The sequence below is a fragment of the Momordica charantia genome, assembly GCF_013281855.1.
Source record: "Momordica charantia cultivar OHB3-1 chromosome 2 unlocalized genomic scaffold, Mcharantia_2.0 BLBB01000002.1, whole genome shotgun sequence".
NCBI lineage: Eukaryota > Viridiplantae > Streptophyta > Magnoliopsida > Cucurbitales > Cucurbitaceae > Momordica > Momordica charantia.
This window is the reverse complement of record NW_028275160.1, coordinates 11,138,284-11,154,742: the sequence shown is the minus strand read 5'-3', so window position 1 is coordinate 11,154,742 and position 16,459 is coordinate 11,138,284. Positions and strand designations below refer to the sequence as shown.

The 16,459-nt window shown below is 34.9% G+C and overlaps 1 protein-coding gene across 1 annotated transcript; it reads left to right on the top strand.

The window, feature by feature from the left end:
* Positions 1–1,294: 1,294 nt before the first annotated feature.
* On the top strand, positions 1,295–16,158 carry LOC111024382 (GTP-binding protein-like protein). Its single transcript, XM_022302054.2, has 10 exons — positions 1,295–1,451; positions 3,180–3,233; positions 4,127–4,300; positions 7,471–7,542; positions 7,744–7,803; positions 8,898–9,007; positions 13,947–14,246; positions 14,892–15,083; positions 15,431–15,482; positions 15,564–16,158. The coding sequence occupies exons 1-10, from the start codon at positions 1,410–1,412 to the stop codon at positions 15,612–15,614; spliced, it is 1,107 nt and encodes a 368-aa protein (XP_022157746.1). The 5' UTR covers positions 1,295–1,409; the 3' UTR covers positions 15,615–16,158.
* Positions 16,159–16,459: the final 301 nt, after the last annotated feature.

Genomic DNA, 16,459 nt, shown 5'->3' with positions numbered 1-16,459 from the left:
ATCATCGAACTCCAGTCATAGTTGCAGAACGCCTCCCACCGATCCACAACACCTAATAAGGCTGTATCTATGAACTGTTTCCTCTCCTTCCCCATCATGACAAGTTCTATGAAGTAAACTATGTCAACCTTCACAACATCCTCGTCGTCGTAAAAAACGTCCTCCAAAAAAATATTTTCCAGCTCACTATACTTAACCCTAACACTGTCTTTAAAGTAACTGTTCTAAGTCTTCGTCCAGGAATATGATTATCTACCCTATTCATCCTATGACTGAGCCCGGTGATTAGGTTGAACTCTCGCTTACCAAAAGATACCCTCTTCCCAAACAGGTAAAAGCTAATGACGTCCTGCCTAGGCTTTTCAACCTCTCTCAACAACAGGTGATGGATGAGTGCGGATGAGTGCGAAAGAATGATCTTCAGAAAAAATGGATGAGTGCGAAAGAATTATCTTCGGAAAGAATGGATTCTCCGAGACGGGGATTCTCCAAGATGGGGGTTTAGGGTTTTACTTGGGATGAGAGTGCCACGAAACGTCTGAGACGGATGGGGAGGGAGGGGATGAATTTTTTTAAAACAAGGGTACAATGGTAATTTCATTATGTCATATTTTGAGAGGGGTCATAATTAATAGAATATGGAGACACAAATTAGGTTTTTTAAAATTGGGTCATTTATCCAGTTTCAGTTATTGAAGGGTCACAAATTCAAATTTCCCTTAAAAGTTTAAGTGAAAAATACCGTTTCTTATGTCCTTCTTAATGATACTATATTATATTATTTCAATGATATATTTAATTATTAATTTATTTATATTTGACTTTAAATTATAGTTTTAATATAAATTACATTATAATGGATGATGTATAATTTTTTTTTCAAAAAAAGTGTAAATGTCTCGTAAATATAATGTAATTTATAAAAAAAATATGAAATTAGATATAGCATTTAGAAAAATTACAAAAATTAATTTAACATTTCTATGACATAGTATGTGAAATTAATTTCTGAAAAGAGAATAGAAATAAGAATAAAATATTAAAACTAATGTCTTCTACTTTTAAAAAGTTAATTTTAAGGTATAAAAAAATACTTTAAAATAAAACTATAAATTTCACGTGCGATGCGCGTATTTCTTACTATTATGTATAAATATTTAACAATTAATATTTTTAGGTATCTGGAAAAAAAACAATTAATATTTTAGGGTTATTGCGGATGAAAAGCCCATCGATTGAGGCCCAACTAGCGGCCCATCCGTCAGGCCTGAGATGAATCAGACATCTGCTCTTATAAACTCCTGCACTTTCATCGCGCAGTTCTTCGGCGTCACGTACAGAATCGTCTGGAAGGCGGAAGAATTGCTGTTCCACGTTTATCTGGAAAAATTTCTCTCTGAACTGCCACAATGGCGACTGTTATGCAGAAAATCAAGGATATCGAAGATGAGGTATGTGCGTATTCTCAATCATTCTATGATCTTAGTTTTACCCTCAACTGCTGAGCCTACGAGCACTATTTTGATTTGTTTTCTTGCTTAGTAATCGTTGGAAATGGATTGAATTACCATTTATTTTCTCCTAATTGTTCAACGATAATACAAATGTTGAAATCATTTCGAAGTTGCTTATATTGTTCTAAATTATCAGCGCTGGCTGTTTGGAACTCTAACATTAAGAATTTTACGGAGATATCCTTGTGTGCTTCTCGGTTTCATAGCTCAAATAATAATAAAGATATTAGTCATAGAGATTGTAGTCTACAATCCATCAGCTTTTGAATGTTAAAAATCAAGAGAATTGATGCAACTATGTTATTGCCATGGTTGTGTGTAGTGGTCGGGAATTTGATTCTTTTAAGTTTGGAAACAATAGTTTTCATTACTCAAAATGTAGAGCAAAAGAGAAGAACAAGGTAACGAGAAGTCCTCTCTACATGTTATTAAGTTTACAAAAAACCAATCCAGCTGAGATCCATGTAAAAAAGCCAAGACTGATGAGAAATAAGTTTTAAAGTCTATTTCATATGGATCCATAAACTCAACCCACGTCCATGTGGAGCAACGAACATTGGAACAAGATTTTTCTGATAATGAGGAAGATACTGACTGTAGCACCAACAACATTGATTCTCCTTACGTTTCAGAAGAGGAGTTTATGATTATTAGTCCATATAAGTCATTATGTTGGCTTTTCCCTTTCAAATATGGTTTATGGACCGACAGTAGAATAGTATGGGGTTAGTGCTCTTTAGTATGGGGTTAGTGCTCTTTATCAGCGGTGGCTGTTTGGAACTTTAACATTAAGAATTTTATGATGTAGCATATATGAGGTATATGAGGTATCTATGTAATGGGTGTTATTTATGTATTTACCTAGTTACTTTACGATTAGTGTTACTGCTAGTTATCAACTACTGGTTAATAGCTGTTAGGATTATATATTGTAATGGGTTTCTAAATAATCATCCTCTTACTTTGTGAATGATTGGTTCACATTACCTCCTCACTGAAAATCAGAATATCATTTCCAAATGGTAGATGGCTTAGGTTAATTCTCTCTCTATTAACCCTAAAACCCTCCAGCACCCATTATAACATATTTTACTGAAGATTTGCTCAAAACGTCAGCTAAACTACAAGAGTGACAAGAAAGGGGAACCCTTCCCATAGTCTTCTTGGTGTGACAATTATAACCTCTAGGTTTTCTATTAGGAAAACAGGAGAGTTGAGTTAAGAATGCAGCTCGAAATCTAGCCAGAGTCAGAGCCTTCTTGACGAGGACAACATCTATCCACCTGGCCATCAACATTTTCGAAGTCTATTATATATAGTTACTAAACCAATGTCCATAGATGTCTTTACCCTGGCTTTCTTTGGAACTAAGCAGATGGTCTTATTTATGTATTTGTTTAGGACTCCATTCTCAGAAATGTTTTGAAATATCTTTGGTCCGCATTATACATATACTTCAGTAGTAACTAACCAAATGACTCTGGAGATTTGGCGAAGAATTAGTAATCAATTTTGATAATTATTTGATCATTATATTTATTGACAATGTGCTTGGAAGTTCTGGAGTTGTGAAAATGAAATGATTCTTGTGCTAGTACTGTTGCATCATGCATGAGACTGATGGTTGATTAAAATGGAAAATTATGTACTTCATTGGCTGTGCAGATGGCGAGGACTCAGAAGAACAAAGCTACTGCTCATCACCTGGGCTTGCTCAAGGTACATATATCTTTGTGGTGATTTTTTATTGTCTAAACAACATAAAGATAGAGTTCTAAAAAATGTTGATGATTTAGTGTCATTGTTTATATCAGCAGAAGGTCCTTCATTTCATTCTGCTAGTATTTACGAAGCCTTGTTAGATTTATAGTATAACTTTTGAGTAAATGTATATAGTTGAAAGGCAGGAAACTCCAAAGGTTTCTCTTATGGCTCATGGAAATTATGAGATCAAATAATCCTGAGCACGCATTTAATTCACTAATTTATGAAACAATGTTCCCTTGTTATTATTTTTTATTTGTTTTTGTGGACAGAAGATATTATGTTTTTCTCATTATTTTGGCAAGAGTTAATTTTGATGGGATTAATGGTTTGATAGTTTGTCCTTACATTTGCACATGTGATGTAAGATGGTGTAATCAAGGCTAAATTGTTCCATTCTTTCCAGTTATGATTAGCTTAAGTGCTTAACAGTTGGTCCTAATGCTATGCAGTAGTATTCCCTTCAAAACTCTCAAGACACTTGTGGCTTAATAGTTCTATTCTTTTCCAGTTATAATTAGCTTAACGGTTGGTCCTAATGCTATATAGTATTATTCTCTTAAAAACTCTGTGAGACTACTAATAAGGGTATGTTGGGAATATAATTAGTATATTAGTGGGGGCATTGTGGTATTTAGTTAGGGGTAAGTTGGATATATAAATAGATGTAGCATGGAGAGAAGGGGCAATCTTTTGGGAATAGTCTAGTATAAGGAACTTGAGAGAGAGATAACCCTCTCAAAAGGCCATTGATATTGTAATTTCATCTTATATTGCAATATAGTTACATTGTTACTTTCTTGTAATTGGGATCCTAACAAACTCTCAAGACACTTGTGGTCTAACAGGCTAAACTTGCAAAGTTACGGAGGGAACTCATTGCACCTGCGTCAAAAGGAGGTGGTGGTGCTGGTGAAGGATTTGATGTCACCAAAAGTGGTGATGCAAGAGTTGGTTTGGTTGGTTTCCCTTCAGTCGGAAAATCTACACTACTAAATAAATTGACTGGTACTTTTTCAGAGGTATAAGAAAATATTTTGATATTATATCTCTTATTATCACTTCACAGTTTCAGTGTTGTATGATTGAGATTTCAATATTCTAATGGCACTTACATAGAGTTATCCTCAGAAAATTTTGCTTTCTGTGATGTTATAATTTTTTTTTTAATTAAAAACATTGCGACTTTTTAAATTCATTGAATCTAATTTACTTAGTGTGTCTAGATAATATTACCTATCTGCAGTGATGTGAGTTTTGAAACCTGTTATTGTTCTATTGTCATGGGGCCTCAATTGTTCTAAATAGTTTTAGCTGGAGCTATTTATCAAAGGTTTTGGTAATAGCATCTTTTCTTTAATGATCACTAATGCAGTTTATTTCGTTTTGTTTTGTTCTTTTTTTTTTTTTTTTTTTTTTGGTAACCTTGGTTGGCCTACCAGGTGGATATCTTATTTTCCTTTCTTACACTACAATTAAGGTTCAAATTCTCTAATCCAATATGTTAGTGGAGTAGTTGTTTTTTTCCATTCTAAAATAAGAAACAAGGAAACTATGCACCAAAAGCTAAGGCACAAATTCTGCTGTAACTTTTCATTTCATTAATGAAAACTTATGTTTACTTTAAAAAAAGAAAACAAAGAAATGGGGAACAATGCATCAACTGATACCCAAGCCAAAAGGTTTACAAGAAGGCATTCCAATTGGCTTTGATTGAAAGAAAATTATGAATGTACACAAATTTCTTCATACGGGTATGAGCTTGATTTAAGTGGATCATGAGATCCGACAAATTGGAGAGCTTTTTTGTAACCCGCCTGTGGGTTCTCATTCTTTTTTGTAATCATCTCTCCCTCCTTTTTTCATTATATCAATGAAATCGTTTCGTTTAAAAAAAAAAAGTGGATCGTGAGATCCTGTAGAGCTTGGTCACGTTCCAGAAGCTGCTGGTCCAATAATGCATTAGAGGATTTTTTTTGTTTATTTATTTATTTTAATAAGAAATATGGAACAAGTCATTCGAAAAGAAAAAGGTGGTGGACAGCGTAGGGGCAGGGGTGGATGTCACCCTCAAAACAAACTAAATCAATGCCTTCCATTCATACAAAATCTTGAGGAGACTAAAATTACAAAAGAAATCCTTGTGGCTCGAACACCACCCAGAAGAAACATGCCATACATTGCCGCACAAAAAAACCTCTCTAGAAAAAGAATCATAAAGAACATGGTTGTTTCTTTCTTTCCAAAGCAGTCACAAAATAGCCCTAAAGTAAAGACATAACTTCAAAGCACTTTCGCCTTGTTCTTAAATCGCAAACCAAACAATCCTTCAGTCAACCAGCTATCAATACAATTAGGAAGGCAGCTCGGAACATTAAAAAACCCATAAGGCAATACCACCAATTCCTTGCGAACGAGCATAGAATGAAGAGATGGTTCAAAGACTCTTCTGCCCCATAACACATCCTGCAAATGCAAGGCGAGATGGACCAATTTGGAAGCTTTCTTTGAATTCTATCCGAGGTGTTTAGGCTTCTATAGCAAAGGGTCCAAAGAAAGAACTTGACCTTCCTAGGAATCTTGAAGTTCCACATAGCTTTGATAAGAGGAGCTTGAAAACTGCTGCTTGAGGGGAAAGACTCGAGGAAATAGAACTTACAAGTGAAAGAGTCGCGAGTGTCCAAGTTCCAATTCAATCTATCTTGACCCACCCCAACTTTACAGCACTCAATTCTTTGTGTGAAGGCCTAACTTCTCTATCAAAAAGGCCTCTATGGAGACCCAAATCTCAAGACTAATTGGAAGCATTCCAACAAGAAGCTATTAGGCACCTTTCTTTGATGTGACTGCATAAATGTCTGGGAAGGAGGAAGCAAAAACGAACTCTTTCCCCATTATCAGCTTTAAACATAGAGAACCTTAGGAATTGTTTTTCAGCTTATCTACGACCTCCTTGCAAGATGAGTAGACTTCTCAACTTATCTAATTTCTTCCTTTGTATTTCTGCCATAGGCTTCCAAAAACCAGCCAAATTTTGATTACCGCTGAGGGGAAGCCTAGATAGTTGAAAGGAAACATCTCCATTTTACACCCAAGAGAGCTAGCAGTGGAATCCACCTCCAAAGTGCTAAAACTTAGACCAATAAGCGCTGTTTTCGAGAGATTTAAAGACACACCTGAGCCATAGAGGAATAAATTCAGAATGAGCCACCTACAGTTGTCCTATGGTGCGAATTCTGTGGATTAATGCCATTAAAGAGTTTTCTTTCGGAAATATGGTTTGAGAGGAATATGCGGATTTTTAAGAGTAAACGTAGATCTTTAATCGATTGCCTTTCATCTGCCAAGCTCAAAGCATCTCACATCTCACTGGTGTTCCATTTCCGAGCCATTCTCACACTACTCCCCTTCTCTTATATTTAGTAATTGGGATGCTTTTATTTTTTCTGTTTAGCTGGCTTATTTGGTCTCTGTTTTATGCTTTCGATTTATGTATTTGTATCTTTTAAATTTTATGTTTTCCTTTCACTCCTTCGCGAGTTTGTATCCTTGAACAATTTTTGTTCCTTTTCATTTCATCAATGAAAAATTCGTTTTTGTTCAAAAAAAAAAAATAAATTTCAGAATGAGCCACCAGAATCTTAACATATTGATTGAACCAGGGCAAAAAATAAGAGTGCCATTAGAGATTTTTCAATGACCATAGTATGGTCCTTGTTCTATCATCTTGAGATCTGATGTTTATACTTGAGTGTAGGCGACAATCCTTTACATTGCAATCTTCAAGCTCAGATTAAGATATTAGCAAGATGATTTAAATGGAATTAGTTTTCCCGCATTCGTATTTGTAGTCTTATTATGGTTTAATGTAAGGATGCTGTGTCTTCTTTTATACTTGTGAGAATTATGAAAATTATTCTACTTCTGATTAACAAAATGCTTTTCTTCAGCTTTTTTGTTTTTTGGAGCTTCCTCTTGCGTATGGGTATGCTGTAAAAAAGGGGAAAAATATGTGTGTATTTATAATTTATGCATGCATGTACGTATGTGTGCTTGTATGGGGTATTTAATTAGAATATTTACAATTTATGCATGCATGTGTATGCTTGTATGTTTGTGTATATATAATTAAAAGTCCTAAAAGTTTAGGTTGCGGCATTTTGTGAAGTCTCACAAATTGGTATCTTTACAGGTTGCTTCATATGAATTCACTACTCTAACTTGCATCCCTGGTGTAATTGGGTACAGAGGAGCTAAAATTCAGGTGCTGTCATTCTTTCAGATTCCTGCCATTTTCATGTGCTTTATTACTTCACTTCTATTTAGCAACGAGGGTTAATATTAGAACTCATTTTCCTTCTCATATGATAATTTTTGTCTGTAGTTTCTTTATTTTATGGTTACTTTTTTTCCATTTCTGTAAAATCATTTCTGAATTGAAATTGTATATTGCTTTGAATGGCAGTTACTGGATCTCCCTGGTATTATCGAGGGTGCGAAGGACGGAAAGGGAAGAGGAAGGCAGGTAAAACGTAAACAGAGATAAATTTGATATAATGAGATGCTCGTCCTTGTTCAAAAAAATCTTTCTCCTTTTTAACGTATTATCTCTGTAACTATCTCTCATGAACTTACCTTTCTCCCTGACATATCTCTTTCTTCCAAACTTTTCTGCTCTCAAATTTATGTCTCTCTCAAAGTTTTCCCCTCATTTTAATGTTCTTTTTCCTCTCTCTAGATTCTCTCTTTTCAAAATTTAATTTTCTAATCTCTTTTACTCACTAAGTTATCTTTCTCTCTCTAACTTTTATCTCTCTCTTTCTATAACTTTTATCTCTAAAACCTTTCTCTCTAATATATCTCTCTCTATTTCCATTCCTCTGTAACTTCTCTTTCTCATTCTAACTTATTTTTCTTTCCCTGACCTCTCTATTTTTGTAACTTTTCTCTAAAATTTATCTTCCTTTCTCTCTGTTTGAAGTTTGTATCTGTTGGACATTTTATTTTCTTTTTATTATTTCCTAGAAGTTTGTGTCTGGTTAAAATTTTTTTTCTTTATAACTAACTAATTTTTTGCTCTCTAACATATCCATCCCTCTTAACTTTTTTCTCTCTAAACTTTCTCTTTAAATTTTCTCTCTAAAGTTCTCTCTTTCTCAATTTTCTTGCTAAAAAATTTCTGAAATCGTCTCTATAATTTTTCTGTTCTTCTCTTTAACATATTTTTCTCACTCTTGCTTATATCTCTATTTCTCTTTATAAAGACAGAAAATCTATAATGTTATACTATTATATGTTTGGTTTTCTGTTTTCAAACAAAAAATTGATGCCAAATATATGTGGTTTTTGTTTTTTGATAGTGGAAAACCAAAACGTAAAAAAAAAGAACAAAAACCAAAATGATTATTAAAGGGGCCTAAGTAAATTATATTTAATTCTTTGCCATCTCAAGGTGAGTGAAAACAAGATTTGAGATTTTTCAAGTGAAAGTGAATAATTAGTTGTATCATGGCATGGGTTTGTATGATTCAACTTATGTGCTAGTGGGGGGAGAGGTGCATTCTGTTGCATTCCTATGCTCCCTTAACTTATTCCTTCAATGGTACATGTTCAATGTAGGTTATCAGCACTGCCAGGACATGCAATTGCATTATAATTGTTCTTGATGCAATAAAGCCTATTACGCACAAGCGATTAATAGAGAAAGAGCTTGAGGGTTTTGGTATCAGGTAAATTTTTGGTGGTTTGAAGTTTAGCATGTGATATATCTCGAGTGGTGTGCCAAAAAGGTTTTATATGTATATTTTATCCAGACCAAGTCTGTCCCTTAAAACCAGCTTGCTGAGTATGACCTTTTGGTGTTGACTGGAACACTGGACAACACTTTCCTTGTCAACCAAGATATTACCTTAATGCTCAATATGATGCTTACAAGGTAAAAAAAGGTGGACAAAAATAGGTGGGATAACTTGTGCCGTTGGAAACTACTAAAACACAATGGTTAATCTCAGACTTCTCCATTGATCCATTTGTTACCATTCTAGCTTCCGCTTATTGTTATATCCTCTAGCACCACCTTTTGGTCGTATTGTGACCTTTTGGCCTTGCCTTTGATTGCTTGTCAGCCTTCATTGTTCAGTAAAACTTGCAGTTATAGGAACTTTCGTTAGCGAAAAATTGAATGTTCTCAAGTTCAGTTTCCTGAGTTTTTCTTAATATACCACCTTCATTTTATTAAAATAAAATGCTAGGAGAAAAAGGAATCTAGATATCCACCCCAGTCAATTAACAACTTTGAGATTTCAAAGATTGTCTCCGATTGGATAATATCATAATTACGAGAATGACAAAAATCCATTGTGATTTAGGAGCGTAAAGATGTCAAAAAGTGAATTCTCTACACTTGTTTTTAAAAACAGGAAACTTGTGGAAGGCTACGAAGAATAAAATCTACAAAATCAAAATTACATAATAGGATCACACCCTTAATTTTTCTAAATTGGAGGGCCTCCCTTCAATATTTTTCCTATTCCAAAGTATGGACTTAATTGCATTGACCCAAAGTTCCGTTACTTTTCTCTTAAAAGGGTGGCCACATATGACATAACCATGGAATCAAATTTCCAATCAAAGGACGCTGGTTGACCAAATACAATTTGAGAATTTTTTCTGAGAAACCCAAATATTCTTACTAAAGGAACAATGGAAGAAGAAATGGTCTATTCCTTCAGATGCTTCCAAGCAATGAAAACAAGGAGGGATTTAAGGGTGTAGAAGGATATCTACTCTGTAATCTTACTATTGTATGTTGGGCCAAAAAGAAAAGCTGTCCAAACGAATACTTCAACCTTTCTATGGCCGACAGCTTCCCAAATTGCCAAGGAAATATCTTTGCTAAGTTTCTACCCACCTTTGTTTGGTAATAATAGTAAAGTGATTGCTCTGGGAGAATCTTAAGAATGTAAATTCCATTGTCTCCCATCATTTGCAGCCCCTAAATTTTTTGTTTTCCTGCAACTTAAAGAGCTCGACATGCTCGTTGAATTCAACAGCTAATTACTCTTAGGGTGCTCATTCAATAGTTATAAAACATTTTTTTGGGGGGTAAGAAACGATTCATTAAAAGATAAGACAAAAGAACAACCTAAGGACAAGGGTCGAGGAGGCCCCTTCCACAAAAACTATCAAAGAAACGCTCCCCAATCTTGTAATATCGTTGAGAGGTTGTAATTACAAAAGAATTTCGTATTTCTATGACACCTGAAAACTATTAAAAAAAATCCCGAACTCAGCCTTATCTTTGAAAGAGCGAGGGTTCCTTTCCAACCAAATGCTCCATAGCAAAGCTCTAAAAGCACAGTTCCACAAAACTTTAGACTTGCCTTTAAAGTTCCACCCATAAAAACATTCTAAAATCCAGTCTTCAATGTTCCTGGGCATACAAATAGATATACCAAAACAGCCAAACAATCTCTGCCACCCCTGTAGAGAAAAGGACAGGGAAGAAACAAGTGGTTTAAAGATTCAGCCTCCCTCAAGCACTTAGGGCATTTCCTTCTGAGCTTTTTGTGAGTATTTAGAGATCTATGCATGAGAGATCATAGAAAAACCTTCACCTTCTTTGAGATAAGTTATTTCCAAATAAAGGTGATCGAGGGGTTTATAAGCTTGGGTGCTCCCAAGGGGCAGTCCAGTTGGCAAAGACTTGGGGTCTCTTGGTCGTACTGGCTTAGAGGTCTCAAGTTCTTCTGGTGAACTTAATACCAAAAACCCTTGATGTGTTCCAAGTCCGAGTCTTGGGGCAGGCACAGGTGCCCCTGGGTATAGGGGAGCAAAGCTCCGACTCCCAATTATCAAAAAAAAAAAGAGGGGGTGGGGGGGGGGGTGGGGTGGGGTTTGGTTTATAAGCTTGGGAGAAGTCTCCATCAGTTTCATACGTGCAGATTTTATCGTGAAGATGCCACTCTTTTTCGAAGGCCAAACTATTTTACCTGAGCCCTCCCCTATTAGAAAACGATTGAGTCTTTGAACCAACCTCACCGAGCTGTCAAATTCTCATTCTAAAAGACCTCTTTGAAACCCCAAATCCCTCCAGCAGCCTTCTATCGTAGCATTCTGTTTGAGGGAGATGGCCAAAAAATCTGGAAAATCCTATGCCAACATTGTAGCACCATTCCTCTTATCAAGCCAAAATTGAATTCTTCCACCTTGGCTTGCTATAAACGACATCCCTTCAAGAAAGGAAGAGCACGATTTGGCAATATCAAACCATGGCCATCCTCTAGCTTTACCTTTAGGGTCTCGTGGCAGCCAACCATGAGGATCTACCCCATAATGCTAGCTTTTTTGAAATGCATCTTAGGCTCCTCCAGTGTATTTCGAAATGTGAGGTGCATTTAAGCGCAATAGTCATGGGCTTAAGCTCGATCAAAAAATGTAAATAATTTTTTTATATATGAAAAATTTGTATTATGAATTATAAGATAACAAACAGTTTAAGAAATTAGATATTTTGAAAAGGATCGTGGAGAAAATGAACATTTTTAAAGAATATATCTTAGTTTTTTGGTAAAAGAATGAAAAATAAACAGAGTTTTAGGCATTGAGGCGTGTGCCAGAAGCAAGGTGCCTAGGAGGACTGTCTACGTGCACTTCTTTAATCATTGGGCTCCTCCACCTCAGGCATAATGATTTTGAAATTTCACCAAAAATGTTTGAGAATCTTACCAATCATCTTCCCAAAATTTAACCAGCAAGCTAACATCTTATTTGAACCGTGAATATTCTACTACCAACCTCTTCTATCATTGTTATATTCCAAGGACCATAATTGCTTCCCCCTTTTTTTCCCATAGTGAACCACTCATCCTCCTTACTTCCATATATATTAGAAACTACTTGTCGAATCTGATTGGATAATCGAAGAATTGCCAAACCCATTTTGCTGTAAGTGCACGATTTCTTTCCCTCAAATTGCCAATTCCTAAACCTTCAAAGATCAATAGGTAGAGACACCACATTCCAATACATTCCAATCTGATTGGATGTCTAACCTTTCCATCAGAAAAACCATCCTACAAGAAATTCTTTAGCTTTCTTTCCAAACGTACCACCACTTTTCTAGGATGGGAAAACTTGATAGGTAAATATGTAGGGCGGCTTCACAAAGGGTCAATCTTCCAAATTTTGCTTATACAAGACATTTCCCTCCACCAGTTTCCAAAATTGCAACCTCATTGAATTATCAACCAAATACATTTCTAGTTTGAAAATCTGCAAATTACTAGATGACCACAAATGATTTCGAAAACCACGAACAACTCAGGTTGCAAACTCAGACGGTGACAATAACCGGAAGGATTATGGTTCCACTGCCAGAAGTAGAGTGTGCCATTCCAGGATGGCAGCTAGGGTCTATATGGCTGTTTTTTAGAGGTAGCTAGGGTTTTTTTAATGCTCCGATACCAACTTAATCTTTGTGAAGAAACAAATATTATATTTCTTCTTTGTTTGAATCATCTACGGTGTCTTATATATTAGGAGTAAGGCTCGGAAATGTCAATGTTGATGGAAATGTCGAAGTCCCGATTTTACGGAAATGTTGATGTCGATAGATATTTCAGAAAAAATCATAAAAATTGATGGAAATTGTTTAAATTAGTAAATGAAACTTTAATTATAGCTTAATTAGACTATAATTGATCAGTTTTAACCCAAATGTGTAAACATATGATTACTTATGAAAATGTCGATGTAAATGTCGGAATAAGATAATGAAGATTGATGAAAATTATTCGAATTAGTAAATTAAAGTTGCTTAATTATGTTTTATTGATAATTTATAATCAAATACAGTCTTTAGTTATGTTTTTTTGACAATTATTTATGATTGTATCTAAAATATGAGTAATATTGATATATAAATATCAATAAAATGATTGAAATGTTTTTTTTTTCTTAATTCAAATAATATTAGCAATTATTAAAAAAATATGTAAATATAAATAAAATTATTGAAAGCTTTTCTTTGGTTTCAAAAGTTTTAAATTAAAAATTTGATAGCAAATTATATATATTAAAGAAGATAAATTTGAAATAAAAGAAAAGAAAATATATATAATTGTAATATTATTTATAATAACTAATGAGCAGTGTCCAGTGTGAAATGTGAGAGAAGGGAGAAGAAAGATGCTGGGAGGAGGGAGAGGTACTTTGAAGTTTTATATAAAACTTGGGGAACTATCCCACAATGAGGTTCTGAAATAGAGAGGTAATGATTTGCCATTATAATTTTCTTTTTATCGGTGATGGGAGGTCGACATGTCGTTGATACAGGGGAAATCAAAATTCCTCCTGTACAGACATGTCAAACGACATGTCAGCATGTCATTGGATATTTTAGACTATGATTAGGAAATAGACCATCCAGTGACCTGAAAAAAAAAACCTAAAATCATAACTAGTACTAATACACACCTAATATTTACAAAGGAATAAATATAAAGGAAATCCCACACTTGTGTTATTAGAAAAGTTACAATTTTTTCTTCATGCTTGTAAATTCTGTCAGCAGTTTATGTTTAACCGTAGTGATCTTCCTTCTTCTTTAAGTTCTACTTTCCTTGTATCTTTATATTTAATTTTTGGGTACATTGTATTTGAAATCAGGTTGAACAAGGAGCCTCCTAATCTATCCTTCAGGAGAAAGGACAAGGGTGGGATTAATTTGACGTCAACTGTAGCTAATACCCATCTGGACCTTGACACGGTGAAGGCAATCTGTAGTGAATACAGAATCCATAATGCTGATATCACTCTTAAATATGACGCAACAGCTGATGACCTCATAGACGTGATTGAGGGTAGTAGAATATACATGCCTTGTATTTACGCTGTTAACAAAATTGATCAGATTACCCTAGAGGAGCTGGAGATTCTGGATAGACTTCCTCACTACTGCCCAGTGAGGTAAGTTTTACATCTATGCAACTTTATATGACTTTCTTATTCTCGCTTTGCAAGTCTGTTTCCACTTCTACACGATATTGTGTCTACTGTCTACTTTGGCTTATTTTCATTGTTTCAGTGCCAGGTGTAAACTATTAGTCAGGCTTAATATCATTTTTACTTTTAGCATAGCGGTTGTACGTGTTAATCTTCCCTTGCAAATTACGATCTATCGTTTTAATATTTATATCATTAAAATGAAGATCTGAATTCTGATGCACGCAGTTGAGCATGTATCATTGTCTCACATCTCTTTTCAATTTCATCTTTTTGCTCCTTGGACTTCATCTATATGTGTTATTCAAGTTTCTTCTCGATTAAAGCATGTGAATAAAGTTTGTTTGTTACCGGGAATTATAGCATAACAAATACGCATATACTGTAAATATCATTGTTAAATTATGTCTTATGCCTTTCTTATCAGCTTGTTCTCTTTGAAGTCTGCATAATGGTGTTAATATTTTTACCCCATGCGATTGCATCGTTAATGTCATGTGACTGACAGTATATTGTTTTGTTTTTTCTTAAAAGGTTTAGTGAACCAATCGAGGTTCATTTTCTTTAAACTTCTCTCGACAACTTATTCATATTGTTCCTCTTTGTCAGTGCTCATCTTGAATGGAACCTAGATGGTTTACTGGATAAGGTATGGGAGTATCTTGATTTAACTCGCATCTACACGAAGCCCAAAGGAATGAATCCAGATTATGAAGACCCTGTAATATTGTCATCTAAGAGAAGGACTGTTGAGGATTTTTGCAGCCGTATCCACAAAGACATGCTGAAGCAGTTTAAGTAGTGAGTAACATTGATACAATTCCTAACTTACGGTGTTGTTTGGATGACTTTTCCAATTGTTTTGTAAACCTAATTCTTTAGAACTGTTTTCTATTGCTTTTCAAGTTAAGTTACAAACTTTTAAGTTTAGTCTTGGACTTTGACAGTTGTGATTATTTAGTCTTTTAATCTCTAAAAAATTTTAGTTACTTACAGTTCCGTGAAAGACGGAAGTAATTTTCTTTTGGAATTTTTATCTTTTTTAATGATAAGGTGCTTTCTTTCCATGCTTCTGAGTTTAAGAATTTATGGTTTCATATTCTTTTGGTTTTCATTCTGCATAAACTAACTTTTGCTAATTCGTACAGTGCTTTGGTTTGGGGATCAAGTGTCAAGCACAAGCCCCAACGAGTGGGAAAGGTCAGTCCATTTCCTTTATGTTCTGCTGCTATTTGTATCATTCATACAAGAGAATTGAGAGAATGGTTCTTTTGGACACAGGAACATGAGCTTGAAGATGAAGATGTTGTCCAGATCATTAAAAAGGTGTGATCGTTGAAGTAAAAAATGTTTGTAATCTTTTCCAGCCTACAGGAAATCCTTAGATGCGAATGGCCTATTTACGAACACACGAGCGAAGCTTTCCATGATGGCATATCACATCCAAAGCTTTTGGTTAGGATACGGGGTGCTTTAGTTCAAGTACTACCTTCAGTTGGAGCATTGGACATTCAGTAGGAACTGAGCTTGACATGTAAGTTGCGTCGTTTTGTTGTCGAGCTAAGAACAGTTCATTTTGCTTTATATATATTTTTTCGTTCAAGAGATTATAACTGATTGAGTGTTCAACTGAATGTTGTTAGATTGCACATTTATGTTCCAGTAATAGTAAGCTGTACAACACCGCGTCGCAGTGTTACAAGAGTTAGAGCAGTTAGTACTGCTACTTCGTCCATAATAACCTCCTACTTTTCGGACATTTGCTGGGTTTTGATTTTGTTGATTTTGTTAGGAGAAACTGGGATTTCATTGATGAATGAAATATATAAAGCTTGGGAAAGCATTAGGTAGGGACCCCACATCATTCCATCATCAATTTTCTTTTCACGTCTCCATTCTCTAAACTAGCTCAACGATAATTGATATCTGTCTTTGATCAAGAAGTTTCAAATTCTCTCATTCTCACTTGTTGTACTGAACTATTACCCGTTTGGCACATCCTCTCATGTACAATGTTGTTCAGCTTTGGGATGAAATGCCAAGGGGCGGCCTTGGATAAGCTTTTATATATATAGGCCGAGCTTTTATATATATGCCAAACAGGGATGAACCTCCAAATCATTTGGCTAAAATGCTAGCAAGAACAGATGCAACATCACAAATTATATGGTGTGTTT